This window comes from Acanthopagrus latus, chromosome 9 (genome assembly GCF_904848185.1).
Source record: "Acanthopagrus latus isolate v.2019 chromosome 9, fAcaLat1.1, whole genome shotgun sequence".
In the NCBI taxonomy this organism is placed as follows: Eukaryota; Metazoa; Chordata; class Actinopteri; order Spariformes; family Sparidae; genus Acanthopagrus; species Acanthopagrus latus.
In genome coordinates this window covers 16,169,288-16,195,081 of record NC_051047.1, presented here as the reverse complement: position 1 = coordinate 16,195,081, position 25,794 = coordinate 16,169,288, and the positions used below count along the sequence as shown (strand labels likewise).

General features: G+C 39.0%; 2 protein-coding genes across 10 annotated transcripts in view; both read right to left on the bottom strand.

The window, feature by feature from the left end:
- The window catches only part of LOC119025743 (bromodomain adjacent to zinc finger domain protein 2B), a 53,041-nt gene extending 41,241 nt beyond the window's left edge, over positions 1 to 11,800 (bottom strand). For 4 of the 9 annotated variants that reach the window (XM_037109652.1, XM_037109655.1, XM_037109658.1 and 1 more), the window contains exons 1-2: positions 11,535 to 11,798; positions 4,169 to 4,211 (exon numbers count right to left, since the gene is read on the bottom strand). The gene's annotated coding sequence lies outside the window, so the exon portion shown is untranslated. Of the gene's footprint in view, positions 1 to 4,168; positions 4,212 to 11,534 lie in introns of all 9 variants that reach the window. The other 5 variants (XM_037109651.1, XM_037109657.1, XM_037109659.1 and 2 more) reach the window with 3 other exon arrangements.
- A 7,139-nt stretch (positions 11,801 to 18,939) lies between these two features.
- cd302 (CD302 molecule) lies at positions 18,940 to 25,794 on the bottom strand. The gene is made up of 6 exons (XM_037109915.1): positions 25,455 to 25,794; positions 23,806 to 23,931; positions 23,584 to 23,694; positions 22,221 to 22,403; positions 22,098 to 22,133; positions 18,940 to 21,995 (listed from the first exon to the last, which is right to left on the bottom strand). The coding sequence occupies exons 1-6, from the start codon at positions 25,543 to 25,545 to the stop codon at positions 21,793 to 21,795; spliced, it is 750 nt and encodes a 249-aa protein (XP_036965810.1). The 5' UTR covers positions 25,546 to 25,794; the 3' UTR covers positions 18,940 to 21,792.

Here is a 25,794-nt window from a genome sequence, read left to right as displayed (position 1 = left end):
ATTCTACAACGCTGTGTTCACCTTGGTGTCACCTCTATACCCATCTGAGTGCTGACACCACAGATCCTATAGACTGCCATTGAACTCTCATCCAGCTAAGTGGCATTTATGAAGCTCAAGAACAATAGGCATTTTATTAGAATTGATCAAATTTGAGCAATCTATAATCTAGCAGCTGCAAGGCTCAAGAATTTCTAGTTTATCATACATACATCAAATGAGAAGCAAAACAAGCCTGCAAAAAGAATGACAGACTTTGAAGCGTTTCCAAGACACAAGATCTTTATTTCGTGATGCAAAATGTTGCTCTGAAAATCCCTGTTGTCCAATGAAGACTTAATACAAACATTAAAGAAGGAACAGCAGGCAGCTGTCCATGATCACCCAAGAAAATTCAATTTTCCTCAATGCCATCTGCACACCTCAGAGACACAGTAGCAGGCCTACAGCCTTCCAACAACCGCCTAACTTTGGTCTACTGAGATGTTATCCCAAAACCCAGGCCTGTCTGACCTCTCACCCAAGAGGAGAAGCACATATAATTTATTCCACTTTATTGACAACAAACTATGCTCTGTGACTACCACTGCCTATAACTCAAAGCACTATGCAGTACTACCTTCCTCCCAGTGGTCTTATCCCTACTGAGCAGATACAAGTTGCTCCATATAAATCTATAGTGCTGCCTCTACTAGAAATATTATATTACACCCTTCAAACAGGCTATAGATCACCAGAGAAACCTAAACAGTATATTCGGAAAACAGAAAGTGTGCCTGAGCATCAACCAGAATACACTGCAAGTCACACATACTTGTGTGCATAATATTCCTGTCTATTCTTTAACTTTATTTGAATAGCTTTGTTGTCCTTGTTCTTTGGTGTTTGATGTCTATCCCTGTGCACTGAAAGTAATGAAAGAATCATAGATGAAATTCCTTGTACGTGTACTTGTCCAAAAAAGCTGCCTCTGCTCATACGCCACTATGGCTTGGTTTGCAACCTAAGATTTGTATTGGTTGCACTGGTGCACCACATATTCAGCTGGTCAGATTAAAAGAATGTAAAAGAAAAAAAAAATGTAATCACAATTTCTTGTTGCGTGTGCCATGATGTGAATAAAAAAAACAAAAAAACATCTGTACCTTTATTCCTATTTTGAAATTAAATGAAAAATGTATCATTGGGTGCTTAATTTTATGCTGGTGCACCTGATTGAAAAAGTTAGATGCATCAGTGCAACTTGTGTTAAAAGCTATTCTGGAGCTGTGAGAAGGGCATTTTCATTTTCGAAGTTTACATAAATCCTCTAAACATGCAACACACATGACTTTCTTTCAATTAAGAGAAGCTGATAAGACAAAGTATCATCATCAACCATTTCAGTGAATTACTGTAATATCAAATATTCATTCAACTAATATATCTCATCCCATTCACACTGCTGGGTACTTTCATCGCTTCTCTTTTCTGTCCTACATACATGTATGCTACTTCACCTCTGGGCACAAAAAAGGGGGCTCTGATATGTACTACAGTTGAAACACATCTTATCACTACAGCCTACACTGTAAAGAAAGACTCAGGGAAAAATTACAACATGATGCATACAAAGCATAAAATTCACCATTCCTTAAGCCTCCATCCCTCTCAAAACTGGGAAATTGTTATGATACCAAACATAAAGATAATAGTACTACTTTACTTCTGAAGTAAAAACAAATGAGAACATGACTGTTTTAGAAACTTCAAATAATAAAGCTGAAATTGTCAAAATCCTTAAGATACTTAAATTAATGTTGGTTATTAAAACATCACTGTAATGCACTAATTTGTTTATAGGATTAGAATTTACCTGACATTTTACTAGTGGAACACGGTCCTGCTTCACTTTGTCATCCCTTAACAATTCTTCAGAAAACAAGCATGTGTGCTTTGTGTGGAGCCAGACATGCCCTTTGTCTGCTTTGTATCTCCATTGTGTTGAAGTGGTATAGAAATGAATGCCAGCACTAGCTGGCTTTTACTACAACGCAGCTGCAGGCACATGGTGTTCACTGAAGAGCTGATTTACATTTCTTTTTGCTTGATTAAAGTTGGTCTAGATCTCTGTATATGTGTTTTCTGACGCTTCTTTCTGGATCATTTTGAAACATCGGTTGGAGCTCAGACAAATCACAGATCCTTGTATTTTGCAGAGATCAGGCTTAGAGATTAGTTACTGGTATCCACACTGCCCTTTTCATCAAATCCTTCTTCATTAGTTTCCCTTTCTTCTACATTTCCTTTACTCTTTCCCCATGAATAGTAGAGGAAAGATGAGATCACTGCTCAAAGTTTAACATAAAACTTTCCTACTGTTTGCCTGTGCAACACATGTCTCAACTACCCTTATAGAAAAACAAACATTCATCAAAGCTGATCAAATTGTATAGGCAGGAGAGAAGTGGAGCTTGAACAAAGCAATCAGAGAGACAGACCACTGCACAGATGCACAGTGTACACCGATTTCATAATATGACCATATATATTTTTTTTTTCTTTAAACCTGTACTAATTACTCTTGTTAAATCTGACACTGGGTCAATCCTAGCCAGCAAACCTTGGTACATGTTATTCATTCTTCTCTCTCCCCTCTCACAGTGCAGGAAAAAACAAAAACCCAACCAAGAGGGAAAACACTCCAAGTTTACAACCTCATCTACTAATCCAGATCAGAGCGCCAACTATAAGAGTGAGAAAGATCTCAAAGACCACTGCTTACTACGTCCTTCTGAGCAAAGAGCTGAATATTCATGAATACAACATGTGGGTGTTAAATGACCCACAGTCACATCAGGACCGTGAAATAGCTGTATAGCAACCGTTGTGTCAGCTACGAACAACCAAAAGCCAAGGCTGACTATAACTTCCCAACCTGGCAGCTGTTTCGGAAACTTACTGTTGGGCCCTGTAGGTAAACTGAAGGTTACTCATAACTGCTATAATAAATCCTTGAGGGCCTCTCCTTCACACAGATAAAAGGGAGAGTGCTCAGGTTTAGAGATGATGGGATTCCTGTGGCGAGGCTCATTTTGCCACTGCCATTTCAACTCGGCTCATCTACAGCGCTGAAGATGACCTGTCTCTTTCCAGGGTCAGTCACATAAACAGTGGGAGACTTCTCTTTTTCTCGGAAGGTGGCCATGTACATGTCATAACCTTTACGAAGCAAAGAATGCTGAAATGATGCCATGAAAATTAAGTGAGCAGATTATGGTTTTACTTAATGCTGAAGATTTAGGAAGCACAAAAATGAGTAGCAAAGACACAACAGATATTTTTGAAGGTCCGAACCCTCAACAGGAGCAAACATTTTTCCAGAACCAAGCAGCATTGATCACTGAGCTACAGCTGAACATATCTTTCTATTAACTAACGCCATTTTATTTTAAGTATGTCTATCTTGAGTGGGACCAAGTGCACCTTTTGTCATATATTCACTGTTTCAGTATAAAGACCTCTCATTAATTCACACCTTTGCCATAGTGTAGCATGTACAACAGAGAAAACATATTGCCATATTGTCTATTAGCAGCAAGTATTGCAGTCAGAGAGAAAAAACACATGTCACACTTTCTGATGGAGTAGAGCTCAGGCTCTGTCTTGGGGCAAGAATTCAATTTTTAATAGCAGCTAGGAATCATCTGTATATGCGGAGTAGCCCGAATTAAAATATAAAACAATGCCAAACAATGGCTCCAACCCCACCAATTAGCCTTGTTTGGCTCACAGTAATTTATCTTAACATACCCCATAGTCAAAAAAGTTTTCCTTCCTCCCCCAAGAGATTTAAATATGTTCTGAAGCCTTGACACTCTAATTCTAAGAAAGACAGGAATTAATTAGATTAACACACAAAACGAGAGCAAAGTGTAATGCAGCACAAACTAATTTCATAAAGGAGGACTTTGTTAAATCTCAACCTAATTGGAAAATTTTAATCCTATACCTAAATATTACTTTAAAATGAGGTGCTCCGCTTAGTCCTGCATTTGCATTCATGAGTTACTTTTTCCAATTTAACAAAGCAAACTGTTTTTCTCCCTGTTACAAAATCAAAACAGCCACTTCAAAGAGCAAAATGGCAAAGATGGACAATGGGTAGCTGATGTAACCAAACACTTACTGCATGAGACTGTCCTCAGTTCTGCGACATCCTCGCTCTGCACCTGAAACATGAGACAGCCACAGTCAGATTTATTGCCTGACTTTTATCGATTTACTCATTCAGCATCGTTCCCATCTCAAAGCTCCATGAAAATGAAATAAAAATGGTAATATGGATCCATGGGCAAATGAGTTATCCATTCTCAACATCAGCAGAAAATCAAACTCCTGCACCAAGAGACAACACAGGGCAGTGGGACATGACAAAAACACTTGGAGAAATTGGATTACGGTTGACTCTATGACAAGGGCAGCTATATGGCCAACATTTGGATCTTGCAGAAAAATCAAATGAACTTTGGAACATCTACCAAATAAAAAGCTTTTATTTTGGGTAGAAATTGAAAAATGTTTAAATGCCAAGCTTCAAAGTTTATTCATACTGAAATAGAAATGCACAATAAAGCAATGTTTATCTTTAATGTTTTTTTTCTCTCACAAAGCCCCTCTCCACTCAAGAGATTTTGTAACAAGACACACATATGTTAGGCACTGCAAACATTTCTGTCCAGCCACCACATGTATACTATTTATGCATTACCATCTGGGTTCATTTTGTTTGGAATGTAAAGGAAATGGAGCCTGAACCAGGTTCAGTCTTTGAATCAATCCTCAATCACTTGTCTCTACAACCAGAGAACTGAAGCCATGACCCTGTTTAGTGACTGTGAACTAAATCCCATTAAAACATTGGGCCAATCATATCTTACAAGTACAGCATTCATGCGTTCACATCAGAGGCAGCAACACTTGTGTCATCTTCATGTGGGTCACCTTACAGTGCCATCTGTCATGTTGTGTGAATACCAGTGTCAAAGAGATTACAGTCTTCTACACTTACAGGTTTGATTCAGCACTGTGACTAAAAAAGGTCACTCTCTAGTTTCAAATAATTGGTTGTTGCAACAAGTCTAACGAACTACTACAAGGTTGAGCCTCCTCAAGTTACTCTCCTCAGGTTAGAGGCTGTTTACTAAATCATGAGGAATAACTAACAAGTACCAATAACAGGTTATGGTCTTCTTGTAGTAAAAGATTTGAGGGTTTCCGCTCTCCAGTGAGGTCAATTTGATCAACTTTGTGTTTGTCACGTTTGTTACGAGTCGCGACTGGATCTGTACCATGTATTTTCTTCATTGATGAATCTCAGCCTCTCAGCCCTGAGAAACCAGCATCTTCTACAAACTATATTATGAATATGACAGTTTTCAAACTTTAAATTCAATGGCAACATTTTAGCTTCCATCAAAGTACTTTTGATAAAGTAAATTTTTAAACCTGCGCATAACCCACGGTAACTGAACCTAAACTGTAGATCTGTTTTGCATTTCTGCCCCAGACAGGGCTCTTAAATGTGGAAGGGAGCTCTGGCTGCAGTGTCAGAAGATGTGCCCCGTTCATTCCTATGAAAGCTGAGAAAAAAGCTTGACGTCCAAGGCATGACATATCAACATTTTGTGCATTGTGTCGCCCACACAGTATGTGTACTAGAGACTTCCACCTGTTGAGCCAACTAACTTCTGATTTCATGCCTGGCTAACTTTAATATGGGTAAAATTATTTAATTGAGTGGCTCGTCTCAGCTTTCGAAATGTTGTTGGACCAAATGGCTCAAATTCTGATATGCCAAATTAGTTTTTTGACAGGGTTGTCATATTCAAAATATTGTAACTACTGTTTAAAGCCGCTTGTTTCACAATGTGAACTTATTGGAAAAAAAGACCCCAGGGCTGCGGTGCATCATGTGCAACTGGTATGTTGACTTTGTCAACCTGTCTTTAAATCCTAGCTCTCCTTCTGGGGGTTTGCCACAGATTACAAGAGGACTCTGAATACCCTGATTGGTCAATCAGTTGTCTGCAGTACTTTAACTTAACCTTTTGGTATGTGATCAGTGTGCTATGTACCTCAACAGAAGGGTGACAAAAAGAACAGGAAGCCATGGAGTCGTTCTTTTGGTACCATCCCCAGCTTCTGAATATATAGATATTCATAATGTGTAATGAATTGAATCAGACTGTTGGAAATGAGGCCTTTATAAAAGAAAGCTGTGTGACATTGATATAGTGGAAGGGTGCATAAGCTTTGCCTTCAATAGCAGTGTCCTACTGTAGGTCTATGTTCTAACTACTATTAGTCAGTTTTGACATTTTCATTGTTTACTATGTCCACATTTCCCCTAAACATTAAACACTTAAGGGCCTTTCAATAAAAGGATATTGCTTAAAGTTGAATGTCTTATAATGAGTGGGTAGGTCTCTACCTCAAAAAATGAATCTACAAATATTCTAAGTACGAGACAGAGTTGCAACACTTCCCTGCATGCTAACTGCCTGTGCAATGTCTCATCATGGTGAGGAAAGCACTTTTTTTTGGCCTTTGCTGATCCAAACATTTTTAGGGATGAATTTCTTTTCCTCCTTCACTTATCAGGCCAGACAATGTTGAGTAAAAATGTAATATTCAAAGATGTGGATGCAGCAGCAGCATGCAGAGCACAGCTAAAGCGGGAAGTGTTTGTGGCAGCAGTGACCAGATTTTAAATACATGAGGATCAATAAAAAGGGGTCTGCTGAGGCACAGCCTTCATGTGCGAGAATAATGGTTTACAACAGAAACTGGATAAAACTTTTGTATTAGTCCTGTGATTACCTGACTAAGAATTAAGAATTACAAATTTGCAGCTGGCCAGCGTTTCCCGCAGCAAAGGAGGCAAATAAACGATAAACAGCAAAGCAAATAGTGCAGACCACTAGCATTTTAAACATCTGCCCCATTAACACAGTGGGGAGACTTCAATCTCAGAAGCATCATTGGTTCAAATAAAGCACTACGACAAGCAATCTCCAGGCGGAGAGAAAATAGACCAGAAAGATGAGTGAAAAAGAGTAATCTCCCTGACATATTCCTAATAATCCACCTCCCTCGTGCCGCTCCCCCCAAAGCTCACCCAATCATAAAGTGTCAACACTGACCTACAAAAAGGGACTCCCGTCAAGCCTTACATGTTTAAAAACATCAATCACAGCAGACAAAGAGGGTACATTGAATTATACAGTATTAACCTTCAGGGCTTGCATATAAAGACCATAGATTTATTTATGCTTGTGTGTTAAGAGCCTCGGCACTGTTCCTTACAGCAAGCCGGCTGCCAAATTGATGAACTTGCTCAGCCCTCAGCAGGAGACCAGCACCTTTGATTAATGAGTGCAAACTTGTGGAAAGGGTAAGAGCAGAAGAGACAGGGTAAAAATTGGTGAAAACACAATTAGCAGTTCTGCTTTTTCTTTCAAAAAGGGGCCAAAATGAAAAGAGGGAACTTCTCAAAAAGCAGAAGGATCATAAAAGGGGGGGCTTCTCATGTTCTGTAATGACATACTGAGAGGGGCTATGTGTAGTGTGATCCCCCTTGAAATGGTAAGCAGTGTGACCAATTCAGCAAATCTGGTTAGGCTACAGCTCACAGAATGTTGTATGGTTGGACAAATTATATATTAGACAACTGAATTTACAATACTGTGAGTTAAATTGTGCACAAAAATCTAATAATGCTGATGTGGTATACTGCTAAAGCAATTTAAGTGCTAGATGTTTATAGTAAGTTGTGCAGCAGTGTCCATCTAAGTTATATAAATAATAGCTTGCAATAGGAATATTTCCTACTTCTAACATCTCTGATGTTTAATTTTACATTTGACTAGTAGACAAATTCCAAAAGTACGAAAATACTTCAAAATCAAAATTGAGCACAATGTAATCCACAAATTCAAATCACAATCTGCAATAACCACTTTCAATGGCACTCACATGTGTGGCATTCTCTGCTGTGCATTATGAATACACTTTATCCTAAACAACAGGTTAATAAATCCAAGTAAACAAGTTAAAGTACTGAAAACAAATATTCAACATAACAAAAACTATTTAGGAAAAGTGCTACAATAGCATTATCATTGGGTAAATGCAATTGCTCAGCATATTTTATTAAAACTGATAAATAACCATCATTTTTAACAATGATGTATACTTTTTTTAAAATCAATGTTGGGTTGGGAAGACATGACAGTTCAGTGCAAATTAAGTCAGTGCATTTTCTAAATGTGTACAATAATAAAATAAGGAGAGTAACAATTTTAACTGTCTTGTATTTCTTATGCCAACTAGTGTGGGCAACCAACCAGACAGTTACCAACCAAACAGTCAAATGATTGTGCACATCCTTACTTTGTTATCAAGAAAATAAATCTCCCAAACAATGAGTATGCTACAAATGTTTTTTTCTTTTATTTTATTTTTTTTTATGTTTTGACCGCGAGTGCTCTTTTAAGTAATTTAACAACCAAGGAGTTACATCTGCCTTCTTGCCTTTGGAAGAACAAAGCCCTGCAATATTTTGTTTTTACATTCAAATGACAAGTTGCTGACTCCTTTTATTTCTCAATGTTAAAATACTGTATTACCATACTATATTAGAAACCTAGTACACAGCATTTCAACAATGTTCTCTCTGCAGAGGTTTTCAAGGACATGTGCTCTGAATAAATATGAGGCAAATTTAGTGACCTTCTACCTGTGTTTTGATTCATTGGCAGTTACTGGATGCATGCATAACAGATCAAGGCTGTGATCTGATTTATCTTGCTGCCTTGGCTACTGAAGCCATTTAAATGATGGACTTTACCAGGAATCATGTTTACTGCCATTTTGCTCGAGACTGTGTGTGCAAAGAGCGCACACTAGTTCATTACTATCAATTATATCTGTACAACAAATGAGCTTCACTGTGTAGCAAACAAAGGACGCCTGCCAAAACAAACTAAATGGCACAAGTTAAATTTACACCATCAGAATAAACTCTTATGCACTGTATAATGAGGGTGGTTGATGCTGCCTTCCAAAAATTAATTAAGGCTGAACACAAGTTAATACAGAGAGATTACAAAAAATTATTGATGGCTGCATTCCATTTAGGTACTTTAGTTGAGGTTCCTGGTATTGTGCATGCCTGCATGCTGTCATGGCTCACAGGAACACTTGAACAGGACGAACCCATCATAAATGCCATTAGTAAGCTTTTCCAACTGTACGAAATGTCTGATGTGGAAAAGGGCCAGCAGATGTTTACTTATCTCAGGTATGGTTTTAATTTAGTTCAGGTGCATCAGGGCGTACTGAAAATGTAGTCAAACTTTGTGGGAGATTGTCCTATTGTGCCTGTACTGTACTGTAAGTCATTTTATTCATTTTTTAAAGGTTTCTCAAAATGTAATTAGAGAAACACAATATTTGTATTTTAAAAAGTAGTCCCTATGCTGTAGTTTGAGCACACCTGAGGGTTAGAAAGGCTAAGATGTAAAGAGCAAAGATGGATGATTTAATATTCTATAGCTCTTAAAAAAATTGCCATGTTGCAGAAAAAATGTATTGCTTGCTGCAATCATTATTTTTTGCCATCTTCTTCTTCTTCTAGCACGTTGACTTACAGTCCATACTGGTTTCCTGATTTATTCGAAATTGCCTAAGCCTGTCACCATTGCTCAAGCCATTGCATGCACACTTTATCCCTCACAGAATCAAGTTAAATAAGATGTGTGCAAGTAGTGCAACTTCCAAACTGAAGATCGACAGAGAGATGATGCCATCACCATTTATTTACTCTTTATTTGCACAGGAGGAACTCATAACTTGTGATTAATTATTTTCGATTTTTTGATTGTTAATCATTGAAAGAGATATGTGTCCTTTCTGTGATGCAATAAAAATATCTGTTTGCTAACATGAGTGTTCAGTTATAGTGACTCCAGTATGTTTTCATGCAATGTTAATTTTTATTTTAAAGTTTTAGGAATATTTTGATGATTATTGGGATAATATTGTGAATCATAATTCTGTTGGACAGGATAACTGCAACAGGAAAAGTTAATATTGTTCCCATACCTATCAACTATAAAGGTGCATACCATCACCTTCTGTATCTTATAGTATTTAGTCCATGGATGCAATTTGGCTCCATATCATTGGCTAATATATCTGCATCCCTAAAAGCTCAGGAGGCACAAAAACCAGAGTGCACAGAGAAGAAATCAGGGCGATGTTAAAATGTCGTGCCCTGATTTCTAGCTTGGAAGTTGGAGCTAGTATGTGCTTGTGGCACCCAGATTATTAAAGCCACTACAGGGTTTCAAGAGGGCTTTTAGCCTAATGTGTGACATGTCATCACAGGAAGATCAGAGTGCTTGGACTGCAGTTTTAAACCAATCCGTTTTGAAATCTCACGGGCATAAATCAAACTCCATTAAACTCTAAACCTTCTGACATATGCGTGATTAAAATATTGCTCAGCGTGCTCTCATCCTTTCTTCCCCCAAAGTTTCCGAACTTTGCCACAGATACGACACTGTTTGAACAGACAGTGCTCATTTAAATACCCCAAGATGGCGAATGCCTTGTTGTTAATATGAAAGCAGAAAAATGGAGGGTATTGTCATAATCTCAAAGGGTAAATTTCAGCCCAGACCGCAGCTGCAGCATTAGCTGCGCTCTCCTTTAAGAGGAAGCAACAAAAAGAGAAGACAGAGGGGGGAGAGCAGCGGGCATCCCCCCGCTTTAATACTGATAACACCATCATTTCATGTTAGGAAAGACGATTATTAAAGCTCACCTGTGTTAGATCCAGCTGTTTGATATTTTCATGACATGTTGTCACACGAAGCGTAAGACCGCATGAGTTAGTCTCACGGGCAGGCAGACACTACTTTAAATGTCTACAACAGAGGCGTGCTGTGAGCTAAATAATAAGAAAAAAAATAACAAACAAAATATGTCGATAAGCTAACTTGTTTTTTCATTATTATTTTTTATTTTTTTTAACATCCATTAATGTCTAAGGACACACGGCGGACCAGCTGGCAGCGAAGAGCCGTGCTACAAGGTAATGACAAGACCGAGCAGCACTGCCTGTCTCCGTGCCAAGTGCCGGGTGACATGTACACGGTGCCGTTAAGTCTTCTTATGACCAAGTTACACTTCCAACACCACAACAGTTACATTCAGAACAAAGTTAAGTTCGGCGGCATCCGAAAACGCCGTGTCTACTTCTGCCAGAACTTTTCTTTCTCTTTTTCTACCGCCGTGTTGAACTCGCGGAGCGGATAACGCTTCGGTGAGGCAAGTGTAGCAGCGAGGATGCTACCGCTTTTAGCCACCGAGCGTTAGCTTAGCCGTTAGCCCGTGCGACAGAACTGTGCGAGCGGACGTTGGTGAGTGATAGCTAGCGAGCTAAGGGTGCAAACTCCCGAAGGCAAAACACAGACAATTAAACTCACCTCCTCGTCGAAAATCCGGCGTATTCCCTTCGAAAAAGAAAAAAAACGAAACGGGGAGGAAAAAAAGAACTGTAATAATTAACTTCCAGGTTTGTTTCTTTGCGGATGTCGAAAGGGATGAACGGAGAATTGGTCAATAAGAGGAGTCCAGGGTTGAGAGTGTGACTGGATGTGTTGCTCTCTGATCGCAGATTGAGGAGGCTCTCTCCTCCGAGCAACTCAAGAGAAGTGACGTCAGCTCCAGGCTGCTACAATGCAAACTTTTGTTCCCCCAAAAGACACTGCGGCCAGCAGCAAGTGCACACACACACACACACACACACACACACACACACACACACACACACACACACACACACTGACTGTCAAACATAATCAGGATGATCAGGAGTCATATCTGCAAAAGGTGGCCACTTCATCTCATACACCATAAATTCAAATGATGCAAGAGATTTTAAAAAAACTGGTTTGACTCATGATTTATTATTACAAAAACAGTAAATGTATTAAGCTGAATAAACTTCCTCAATTTGCAGGGTGTTATTTATAACCCTTTGAGCTGTTTAGAAAAGATACTGAGTGCTGGTGTAATATTGTTTTTGGGATTTCAACTTTTTGATGCCATAATAGAAATACTTGAAGGATAACTTCACCCCAGAAATTCAAAGTTAGTCATCATCTACTCACCCTCATTCCGATGGAAAGACAGGGTGAAGTTTGGTGGTGCAAGAAAACATTTACGAGCCGTCGCAGTGATATGGTGTTGAACGTTCTTCTAAACAATTAAAGTAAAATCTGAGATAGTGACTCCGTCCAGCTCCTCTAATATAATCCAAGTCTTCGAAAGTCCTGAGATCCCAAGTCTGCAGCGCACATACTTCTGTTTCTGGGTGCATGAGTACAACTTCAAAAAAATAAAATAACCAATTCCCCATTCTTAAAGTATAAGTTCACTCAAAAAGGAAAATTCAGCGACATCTACTCACCCTCATGCTGATGGAAATTCAGATGATGTCTATAGTACACTGCAATACAGTGTTACAGTGTTCTCCTAAACAGCTGAGGTAAATGGGGAACAAAAACAATAAATGGCTCCATGCAGCTCGTCCAGCGTAATTCAAGTCCCTGGAAGCCCTGAAATCCAAAATCGGTTTTAAAAGACAGTATTTACACTCTTTGTGTACCCACCTCAGACTCACTTTAAATGGAGTTTTTTTCACATCCTTTTTGGATTTTAGGGCTTCCAGGAACTTGGATTATGCCAGACGAGATGTTTAAAGCCCCCATCTACTTCAGTTGTTTGCTGTGAAGCTCCAACCTCCCATCGGCATGGGGGTGAGCAGATAATAGCTGAATTTTCATTTTGGGGCCAACTAATCCTTTAAATTTACTTACTACTGATTGTGTTGCTGAAAAGCTTACATAATGTTACAAACTTTAATAGCACTTTAACTCTTGTTTATTGTCACTGTATTTACATGTGTATCTTTTGAAGCGCATTTCAAGTTCCTTTGCTTATGGCAGTTCCTACCTGCCGTCGTTATGAGTGACACAGAGTTAGAGTAACGTGCAATTTGGAGTAGTGTCGTGAACCCTGAGAGGGTGAGGTTTGATGCACACTGTCTTTCAGTGTCGCTGTCAATTTAAAGAAAAAGATTAAGAAAAGTAAAGGAAGAGAAATTGTTGTGTGCTCGTTGCCCACAGCCAAGAGAGGCTGGAGAACACTACCGAACCAAGAAAAAGGGTTACATAATTAATACCCAAGAAAGCAGGAACAATATGTTTTGCAGAGACAGTGAGCAAAGTAGTGCAATTTCTGAAAGTGAATCTCACTGAGAGATGACTATATTGAACATTTGACGGGGCATTAGTTGGTCTTGCAATTCATTTTTTTTGTACCACAAAACACAGTTAAAACAGTAAGATGTAGTAGAAGTAAGAACATAAAGTGAGTGCAGTGAGTAAATACAAAATAAAACAGGACGATCAATAATTAAGAAGCTAAAGTGCAGGTAAATACAGAGGGTGCAAATGCATTCACAGACTGCAAAGTAAATCACCTTCCTCATACTTTTAGCTTCAGTGTGTGGATCTGTTGCACCTGCTAGTGAGGAGTCCAGACATCTAAAAAGGAGCTTTCGTTGCATTTTAGCGATGGTTCAAATTTGAATGAGTACTGCCATGTCTTCCTGATGCAACAGAAAAACTGTGTGAATTCGATCAGCAACGTCGACTACAAACATTTACAACACAGCGTAATTAAAACAATGCAACGAAAATGAAAATGTACGGCTGATGTGGCCTGGTGGAGCGCTGTAGATCCAGTGTTTAAGTATCACAGTTACACCAATTTCTGTTTTCTCTTTTTTTTTTTAGAGAGAAGATGTGTATAGGGAACGGATTGGATTTCAATTTATGACCGTGCCACTTGAGCCAGCACAGATTGTACATGAAGTTGAGCTAATTTGATACAGTAATTAAGGCACAAAAGGCATGTTGCATTTGTAATTTAAAACCGGTTTATTTGCTAGTTCTCCGTCCCTTGTGCTCATTGATTTGTGCCCCAGCCCCACCCTCCCACCACCTCTAATTCTGTTGTCATCTTAGATGCTGCAGTCACAGTAGCTACTGACTGACTGGACTGAGTGAAACATACGCCTGGCTGGATGAACACACATGGCGAAAGAGGGTTGAGGGGTGGGGGGTGCGGGAGGGGGGAATTGATTTGATGAATTTGTCAAGCTGAGCCACAGGATACCTGGGTTTTTAATTGTATTGGACAATCTTCATTAGAGAGAATGAGCAATGGGGAGAGATCAGGGCAGCGTCTCTTTCAAATTCCCCCTTTTTTCTTTTTTTCCGGCTATGTTTTTTTTTTTTTTTCCACATTGCACAATCAAAATGTCAGCCTATACCTTGGTCATTTGTAACATAATAAGTCGCAGAGTCGATGGGCTGCAATGCAGCAGCATGCTGGGGGAAGGGCAAGCAGTCTGTCCCCTTTAAAGGGATTTTTAAAGAGTCTTGATTAGAAAGTATAATGAGATTCCAAAGACACAGCGAAGATGATCTCTCCAGGGACCGATGGAAAACAAATTAAGATGGTGCTTTTGTTTTTTAATTGTTATTTTTCTATCAGTACCACAGAAAGCTCAGAACACCCCGAAGGCACAGGAGTTGGACTCACTGTCATTGATTTTTTTTTTCCTTCTTCTCTTTCCTGACATATTTAAATAATACAGATTTTAATCATGTCAGCACACAATGCTCTGATCCGTTTAACACCAAAGCCTCCCAGCACTGCACATGCATTTGATTTAGAAAATGGCACAGTGTTGGAGCTGAAAACTGGGTCCGGTCACCGCCTAAGTTTGCATCCGAGTGTGTGTGCGAGTGTGTCAATCCGCAAAAATCTGCCACACCAATGCGAGATGTCAGATATGAAAATATAATCCCTTACGCAGTGCCACAGAATCCTCTCATACAATTACAGTGATTTTTGCAACACACAATGCAATGACACATGGGAATATATGGCATTGTATATATTAAAGGTGCACTATGTTGTTTTATTTGAAGACATTTTGATCAGGACGGACACATTTTCATTCAATGATTTTATCGTTATGCCTAGACAAACTGAACAAACAAACACAATTTAATACTGTTGTACTTTATATGAGGCAGACCCTACCACCTTTCTGGCATCAAACAATGTTCTTGGGACCTTACATCCTCTGAGAACAGCTTGTTTATGCACTTATGGGAAAAAAAAAAAATATTTCTGCATTTGTGTTATTACCACATTAATATTGTAAATGTTAAAACTCCTAGTCTGAATTTCTTCTCCAAAACTACATAACTGCATGGTTTAAGCATTCATTTAACACGCGCACACTGTAATAGGTGGTAAAGAATTATAGCGTCTCGACATAGAATATACTGCTGTTTATCCAGAACGGCTGGTCAGAGAGCAGTCATGTAAATAGTGGCCTTTGTTTTTCCTCCTTTGTTAATTGGAGCATGTTCCAGGAGGGTGAACGGGGGAGAAACATGAGACTTCCGGGACATGAGAAACAGATGCTCCACACTTCTGTGCACAGACACCTCACCCAGGAAAAGGACAGAACATGAATAGAGGGTGAGCTGAACATAAATAACAAAAAATAGATATAGAATAGAAATAGGCAGGAAAGAGTTGACCTGTATTCACACAAAGGCCAGGGTCAGTACTGTTTTTACATGTCTAACACAGTGTAAAATCATGAGCAAATGGTATTTTTTTTGTCCCTGTAATTTATCGACACATAACACATAACTCCAGCATGGCTCTCATTTTCTTTCCATCTGTCAAGCTACTGTATGTCATATCTTATTCATGCATACCAATGTCCATTTTAATTAGCCATTCTGGGTCAGCGCAGAGCGCTTCCTGCTTCGAGCAGTGGTGTGGCAGATGTGTGAATGAGGTTTGCTTGCCATTATTTCAGTGAAAATAGGCCATTACAGCCATTGTGACGAGACAATAGCCCCTCTGTGATAATAAACACATCCTCAGTTAAACAGAAAAGATGGGTTTCAGGGATGTAACAGGATAAATCACTCGCAAATGCCTCGTCATGGATTAAATTATTTCCAACGTATCAAATGAGGTCTTTTAGTCTATTATGTTACCATTAATTATCATAATTATAACTATCATAATTACATCTGGGGTGCAGGAAAACAAATGGAAGGAAACCTTCCTTTTGCATGTCAATACACGTTTTTCTCTGTTGTAGCTGCTGACACACAGGAGCTTTTCTGCAGCATTACAACAAATGACAGATCTGTGCGAGTTCAGTAGATCTCCAACAGCCTGATAAACACACTCAATTTCCATTTTTGTTTTCATATCACTATTTATTCCTAACCAAACTTCAGTTTTAATCACTAAAACAATATCTGAGATAAGGGAAGCAATTAAGAGACCTGGAACCAGGCTAGAATGTGAGGAAAGAACATTTTACAATCTCAATTCAAGTTTTCAAAACCTATCATCGAGATGGAAGCAATCAACTTTTATAACCTGAATAAATTATAGCTGGTATGAGGGTGAATCATTCGTTTGTCATTTAAATGTGAGTTTTGAAAATACATATCTGCTGATATCTGACCAAGTAAGTCAAACTGTTGTACAAAATTGAAGTGATGCATGTTCAAAAACAGAACTGTGTGTTTCACAGCCACCATTGTTGACAATATTATACTCCAGTATTCACCTTGCAATATACACAGTCTTGTCAGTATACACTTAACAAACATGTAATGCAATAAAAAAAGACTTACAGACACTGCTATCATCTCCGTATTATTTTAAGGCCTGTCAATCACTCCCAGACTGATGGCAGGTTGTGTTTTGATTGTTGGCATCGTGGCTTTTGTTCATATTTGAATCAGGAAATGAGCCTTTGAGCTCCGTTCAAACCTCTCAGTGCCAAGTGTGATTATTTTCTCATTTCCTCAAGTGTTTGGTTATTGTAGGAAGCCCATGTCTATAATGCTTTGTAACATGTACATGAACATATAGAGGGAGTTATAATGCACCTATAGTGCTGTATAATCGTTACAAGCACTCGTAAGTATTCGTAATGCTTTCTAACAATAATCATTGTTGCATTATGTTGCCAATCTTTATAATGCAATCATATATATTCAGAATGCTTATAACAGTAATCATAACACATTTTGATGCATTTTACAATGACTTATAAGGTTAAGTTTCAATACATCATAAATGCTGGTCACTCACTATTTTATTACATAGTATTTTATATATATGTATATATGTTTTAAATTGTCATCATTTTACATTATAATCATTTTTACAATACATAAAAATACGTTTAGGAGTTAGTCTAAGTGGCCATTGGGTGCTTTACACAAGGTTATGTGTTACAGGCAGGTGTACCACATAACAAGCTGCTTATGTGTCACTATAAGTGGTCAAAAAAAGAGAACAGCACACAAAACACTGTGAAATGTATCTTTTTTAACAGGTACTAAAAGACATACTAATGTTGGTCAGTATAGACATTATTGGGAGATTGTTAGGAAAAAAATATGAATATTCAGAAGTGCGTATGACTATGATTATACAGCACTATGGGTGAATTGTAACACATTCTAGGAAATTTCATAATGTGTTATAATGAAACCAAAATGCTTTGCTATAATACTATGCTGAAAGACGGGGTTGGGGTAGAGCCACTTCGATAAGATGATGGGGGAAATAGCTGGTGTAATCTTCAGGATTTTTGTACAGTTGAATAAAGGCTTTTTAACCTAACTCCTAAGTACTTTAGTTCCTGCTTCACGCATGAGTGCCTTAAGTTTTATTCCTGTTCCCCTCACTAGTCTGCTGTTGTAGACCTTCATTTTGCTTAACATGTTAATTAATGTCCACCACAGCAGGACTACAGAACTTCCTGGATCATCCACATAGTCTGACATCGGATTGGAAACAAGATCATCTTCCTAGTAACGTGTGAAAATGTTTAAGATCTTTGCTATCATTGTGGACCTTATTTCTCTCAGGTGGGTCATTAAAAAAAAAAAATCAGTGATAATAGAATTGTGAATTTGGAGAATCATAGTATTGTGGTATATAATACAGTATCAAACTGACTATATTCCATGTTTCCAGGACTCATTAATTAGTGGAAGAAAATCCCTTTCCTACAATATCGGTGAGGGGACTTGACAGAAATGTGATTCACTGTCCCACCTTGTGGCCAAATCTAGAAATGACCTGGAGCGTTTAGGAGGAAAAGGTTATTGTTACAGTTCTTTGAGTTTGGTACATCACCGAACGCTGGTCCACGGACACCTTTGCTAATTCGTAACTAAGATGATAAGACATATCAAATTGGGAATAGAAAAAGTACTCAACAAAAAAAGGCGTATGCAGCCATGACTTAAAGACAGACTTGTTGGAAGTCTAAAAATAGATGTGCTTGAAAGGGAAGGAAAAAAAAGATTTCCTGCTGATTTTTCACAGTTCTGTTTCATCTCGGCCCACGCTGAGATGTCAACAGAGCCACCGGACATTTGGAGGGAGTGACGCTCGTCGGATGACAGTGATTTAGATGTCCTCTCAGAACTAATTAGGCTCTATCCCCAATTTCGGTGTCCTAATTCATCCTTTTCTCCTCAATTATGCATTGACATATATATCAAACAGAAATGCTCAATATAGATCACACAGAATGTAGAGAAGTAGAGAAGTCCTTCTTTTTTCCCTCCTCTTCCAGATTTCTGTCACTGCTGGACAACCCGAGGATGGAAGAGCAACATAGTCCTGTCACTGCCGAATAGAAACTTTCAGACTGAGAGCTAATTCAATAAAAGAAAAGACAGGCCTTTGTTGTATTCAAGCATACTTTATTACGAAAACACACAAGGGCTCAGGTCCGGCCAAATTAATCAGAAATAATGCTCAAAAGCATCCATGCTGTCGGAAATGTAGGACAGTTTTGAGAGGGGTATGTTACACACAGAAATACTATCTACTGTCATCATTCTGCTATGTATCCATTATAAATCTTGATTGTTACAGGAAACATTTATTATTTCCAACACCAAAATCCTGATTACTCTCTTCAAAACAAAACAAAGATAATGCCATTTTATAGCGCAGCAGTGCTGGGAGAGGTTCGCTTTCAGGGCTTTCAGCCAGAAGGGATTTAGGAAGTCAGGTGATGTAGACTAAAGAGCATGTAGTCCACGTAGATATGGACCCTTTCACCATGTTAACCATGTGCTTAAAGGGCTTTCTGGCTGAAGGCCCTAAAGGCTAACTTCTCTCATGTTCTAGGGCGGCAATTTAACACTTAACATAAACACAAATAATACACAGTGTGTCTTTAGACCAGGTAAAAAGTACATAAGAAGCAAATGAACTGGCTTTAAAGGCTCTATTTTGGTTAGTTACAATAAAAACTGAAGCCTGGGACAGAATGCAGGAAAAAATCAATTAGGACGGCTTTTCAGATCAACATATTATACATAAAAAAGAAAGATTGATGGCCTGTGCAAATTTACATCATTGGCTACATTTACAAGCATGGCATAACAGGGCATTTGCTAACACTCTGGCTATTTACATGTGCATCTACATGTGACACTCCACTGATTTTACACATTAAAAAGGTCAGTTTACTCATCACTGTTGCATAATAATTTGGCAACACATCTGCATATATTTGCATATCAACCATTAACTAGTTGCTTTGTAGCTCATTTTAGTAGATATTGGCTCTTTATTAGACATTATGAAGTATTCATTAAAGGTGTAATATCTAAGAAGTAGCCACCTGTCAAATCCATGCTCAAAACAAAAAGGAGGCAATATTTCATGAGAGCAACTGCTAACTGCTGCTAACTGTAGCTGCCCTTAGCAAGTTAGCTCAGCTTTGTTAGCATGCTAACTCCAGTAGATTTCTCTGCTACACAATACATCAAAATGTCAAAACTGCTATTTAATCACATTCTGTTGATCATTTTTGAATGTTTTCAACGTAAGTTCTTACATATCGCCCCCTTTTTTGCCCTGTTAACTAGTAGGCCATTAACTAAGAGTGTTCCCTCTGTAATCTCCCAACTACTGCTTATTCATTCATGTTCACAAGTAAGAAGGCCATTGTACATGAATTAAGATACTAATAGGCTTTGCTTATTATGGAGCCTATAAGGTGGTAATACCACATAAAGTTGTTCTCCCTTAGTAACACTTAATAACTACGGTCTACTCTCATGTAACCAAATGCAAAACTACTAAATTAAAGTATATGTAGTGTCCAAATACCTCCAAATTTATACTCACAATATGAAGCTCATTTTAATTGGAATTGCTTGTAACTAATTCCCGAACTGTGTGGGTTGATACATTTCAAACCACAAGTGAGTTAGTTGTGAGCAAGACCGCTCTTTAAAGGAGACATATGATGCAAGTTCATAATTTTAATTTGGGTTACTACTGGAACAGGTTTACATGCTTTAATGGTTAAAAAACACACTAGTTCTCTCACATTGTCCAGTGTTGCAGCACTGTTTTCACCCTCTGTCTGAAACTATCTGTTCCGACTCTTGTCTCTTTAATGCCCCCCCTCCTAAATAACCATTCTCCTCTAATTGGTCAGCTCACACAGGTCTGAGCCGACAACTGACAAAAACAGAGCAGCTGTGCCAAATAAATTCTTACATGCCACGCTTGCCTGCTGGGCACAAATTATGCAAACCTGTGACATGGTGGCAGTGTGATATCACAAAGTCAGGAGAGTTAATAAGGTGGGACTACTGACGGGGTGTTTCAGGAGCAGTGTTTTTCTGTTTGAGAGGAGTTTCTCTTTACCTTTTAAACTTTCAGGGTTATTTTACATGCGCAATAACCTATATAAATGGCCTAGTAGATATTGTCATGCAGAATAAGGCATAATGGTGAATATGTCTACCCTAATATTAAGGGTTTCTAGTGTGGCTCCACACAGAACTTTTAAAAGTCTGAGAGCATAACCATTGATGACATCTGACAGGCTTATCTCAGCTTGGACTCGTAGATTACACATTTATAACAGCAAGCCTGCATTATAAACTGGAGGCAAAAGGCTTTAACCTGGCAGTGAGTGTGTACTGGAAACGTGTAGTTGCAGCAATCCAGCATTTTTGGAACCTGATATATATTAGGGACTAATCATCAGGAAGTCTCGGTCTCTGCTGCACCAACTGACCTCTCCATTTCTCTCGTTAGTCCCTCAAATGTATAGGAATGCAATACTTAAATTGCTGGAGTAGATTGTAACAGATATTATCTGTCTGCTTACGAAAAGTATATTTATTTAATCCCTCCTTTTTTTGATAAACAAAAGTAGGTCACATCTAATAATCATAGCCAGAAATAATTATCTTAAAAGTTAATAAACAAAAGCCTGATAATAACAGAGGACATGTAAACCAGGCTACAGCTACAGATGAAAATGCACCAATTTGAAAAATGGTACAGATGATTCTCTGTTAGTGCACATGACAGAAGCAGAAGAAGTGAGATGTTTATGTGCCACTGTGAGGATCTAGTATCAGAGTAAGACTGTGTCAGTTGTCTTAGAATCACACTACATTACTCTGAATCATGACACTGAAACTACATCCATAACTGTTTGTTTGCGATCAGACTTCTCTTTGTATGAGCACCCACCAAGCGTGAAGGGAGAGAAAAGTTCTCCTATGGCACACTGTCAGTCTCCTCAGACTCCACCAGGCAGGACCGGTCTGTATCCAGCATTCGGAGCGGAGGGTGGTACTCGAAAGGCGTGAAGATCGTGGAGCCCCGACTATGCCTCTGGTGCAGGAACCAAACAACTGCAGAGACTCCCACGATAGCTACCACACTCAGAATGACCAAGGCGGACATCAGCGGGCGAGAGTCTGAGGACAAGTAACAATGCAAGGAAGGTCACTACCATAAACACAAAAATCACAGAGGACTTAGTAAAGAAAGTACATAAAAGGATAAAAAGGTCAACTTACTTGCGCTGACTTGCTCTTCCCCTGGACAGCTAATGCCTTGTGAAAAACAAGTACCTTAATAGTCAACTCAATTCTAAATACTTCAGACTTAAACGTTTCATTAAAAAAGGAAGTTGATCTCACTCTGATATGCCTCACAGACCACTCCATTCTCCACCTCTTCCAGGCAGCTGACATTTTCCCACTTCCCTGTGGTGGTGTGCAGAGTCACACATGTGTCCAGCGGCACGAGGTCCGTTGTAAAAGAGCTGCTCTCCCAGTTAGTGTAATGCACAGGTAGGTTGCCATGCCACTTCATGTCATCACCTGACAAGATGCACCAATCAGCACTCCACTCCAGGAGGAATACCAACAACAATCACAAGTAATGTCAACCATGTTTGTCTACTCCAGCATGTGCACTAGCTGCACTCAAATCATCTTCACACATATTAAATACAGCACCATATTCACACTGATTGATATATGATCTTCAGCTTCTGGTGGCTTAGCTTCTCTGACAATGGCTGTGTAAAAAACAGGATGTCCTGAGTTTTGTTCCAAGATTGGAAGGGAGGTAGAGTCAGCTAGCTGGCACTAGCAGAAAATAACAGAGGACTGACACCGACAGCACTTCATATTCTAAATCAATAGACAGAGAACAAATGAAAAACTGGAAATCACTCTGGAGTTAGGATTATTTATCTTTACTCTTGAGCCGGAATGTAACAAGTTCCCAAAGTTGTAACTTCAGTTAAAGTAACAACTGTTAAAATATTACTTTGGTAAAGCCGAAAATTACTCATACAAATAGTACTTGAGCAAAGTGTCTGATATTAAATGAACCTTCATTTTCTAGCATGAAATGTATTTAAGTTTCTAAAGTAAAAATAAAAGCACATTTAGACATATTTACATGCATGAATACACCATATACCATAGATTGATCAATTATCAGGTAAAATATTCAGAATTTACAGTTTTTTCCTCAAGTTGCTGATGAATTAATTTTAAGAAGTGCGACTTCAGCTTTCATACAGCATGCTATCTGCATAGTAACAAATAATTTAAGTTATCACATAAATCCAGTGGAGTAAAAAATGAATGAATGACACTGATTAATAAATCATTTTTTTTAAATATAGTGGAGTGAAATTATAGAGTGGCAGAAGATGGAAATACTCAAGTAAAGCACAGGAACCTCAGAAGTGTACTTAAGTTCAGTACTTGAGTAAATGTACTTACATTCCATCGCTGCTCGAATTCAATTGTCAAATTAAAGTTTCTAAGATAAATTGTAAAAGTACACTCCCGACATTTAAGATGACACAGACATAAAGGCTTAAAAGTGCTCAAACATATGTAGACAAGTCCTTAGTTAAGAAGTTTTGTAGAATTCAGTTACCCCTGCCTTTTTCCTTTTCAACTGCCTCAGAGAGTCAGTTTTTATGTTATGGAAGTTATGCAGCATGTTCTCAGTCTTCCGGTCATATGGTGGAGTACTTACTGTCTGTGTCATAATACATTGCCAGCCACACATTGACAGCGCCTTTCCACACCCTTGGGCTATAGTTAACGACGAAGTCATTCTCCTCGGCGCTCTTGATTGACAAAAGTTCTAGAAAGAGCACAGCAATGCACAGTAACAAGTTCACACACAGGGTAGAAAATATAGTCTAGCTGTTATTTTGTCTTTATAAATATACGAATTATAAAATGTCTCAGGTACCATAGTGTTGGCAGAGGGTTTTTGCGCTCTCAAAAGTGTAGCTTTTGATTTGGTCTTCTTCTCCATGGACAAAGTGGTAACATTTGTGACCCAATGGCACCCAGGTGCGTCCATCTCCAGGGCATTCTGAGGAAAATCATAGGAAAAAACACACTGATGGAAAGAGATGGAACCTGAAGAGAGTAATTTAGAAGTACAAGGAATAAAAATCAACACAACACCTTGCTAACTAAACAAAAGTCCACTTCTTAAAAGGACAAGTTCACCCAAAAATGATAATTCAGCCATCGTCTACTCATGCCAATGGAAAGTTTTGCAGTCCACAAAACATTTCTGGAGCTTCTAAGCAAAACAGTGTTGAAGCATTCTCCTTAACAACTTAATCAGATGGGGACTTGGTTTTAAAAACACACACACAAAAAAAAAACAACTAAAAGAAAACACAGAATGGCTCTTTGAAGCTTGTCTGTCAGATTCCAAGTCTCTGGAAAACGATTTCAAAAGACTTACACCCTCTTCTCAGCCGTAATCCTTACTGTAGCTTCCAAGATGAAAAGTGTGAGTGCACCTGTCATGGGTGTCATGGGTGCACAAGCTCGACTGCGTTCCAAGGCTGTAAATTACGTCTCTTTGAACCCATTTGGGATCTTGCAACTTCTTAAGACTTGGAAGTTGTATTGAGCCACTTCATGTTTTGTTTCAGCTATGTTTTGTTTAAGTCCCCATCTACTGCAGTTGTTAAGGAGAATGCTGCGATGCCATTTTTCTGTGAGGCTCCAAATAAATGTTTCATGGAGTACAACTGCTACGCTCAACTTTCCATCAGCATGAAAAAGACAATGCCTTTTCGTACATTTTCTTGAATGAGTGAATTATCCTCGAAAATGCTGCAACAACTTTGCACCATGTTGGGTTGTGTGCCAGTAAACACCACTCCACAAACCCTCAGCAGACCTGTACATGTCTGAACAGCTAAAACCACCCAGTCATCTAGTTTCAGCTTGTGATCACTGTTCCTCTTTATCAGCGCCGAAAGTGTCTGTGTTTGGAAAATGGAGTCATGTCTTTTCTAGGCTGTTCCTTGTCTAGATTAGCACCTGTCATGTAAAATCAGACTATTTGACAATGAAGCTCTGTTGTCTCTACTTTGAGTGTTTACAAACTTTACAGTTCATGCATCGTAATAAATTACATGTCGCCGCTCATTAATCATCTGGTCCAAATAAAGACGACTGTGTGTTGCAAATTAGCCACCATTAGCCCAACTTCAGCGCAAAACATAAAGGATGCCCTCAGCTACACCAAACCCCAGAGGGAGAAACACAGATTGTGGATGTTTTATTCCCGTTTCGCAACACGGGCAAACCCCCAGCATTAGATGGAGAGTTGGTGACAGTTCAGAAGTTATGTTGCCACAACATGGTGTGAAAACAGCAGTGTCGACATTCAGGACAGTTGGGTTTGGTAACAGTGAGACATTCACACGTCCACCGAGCAAAGTAAACATTTCAGAGCAAAGAGCATAGTTGACGTCAGGACACTTGCTGTAACTCGGGCCTGCGCAGTGCTGAACTCCAACAATAGCTAACGACAAACACACCAACAAATGTGGCTAGTTCAGATGACAGACTCGGTTTTGAAACTCTTACCTTGCGTCCAACTCAGCTGCAGCTGCGTCCACAGCACGAACACACAGCACAGCGCTGATAGGGAGCAGTGCTTTCCCCTCCGTGGCTCCATGACGGCGAAACACTCAGAGAATCACCGAGCAGCAAACTTGCTCCTGACCGTTGAACGACTCGAGACGAGAGTCTGCAGCACCGCGCGCGAGCGAGATCCCACCCACACACCCACACACGCGCGAGCACGTGCCAAACAGCACTCACATCAAGTCAGCGCTGTATAACTAATAACTGGCTACATTAAACAAAAGTAGGTCATTTGAGCACCACTATTTACGAGCTTACTGAGAAAAACAAAACAGTCGAG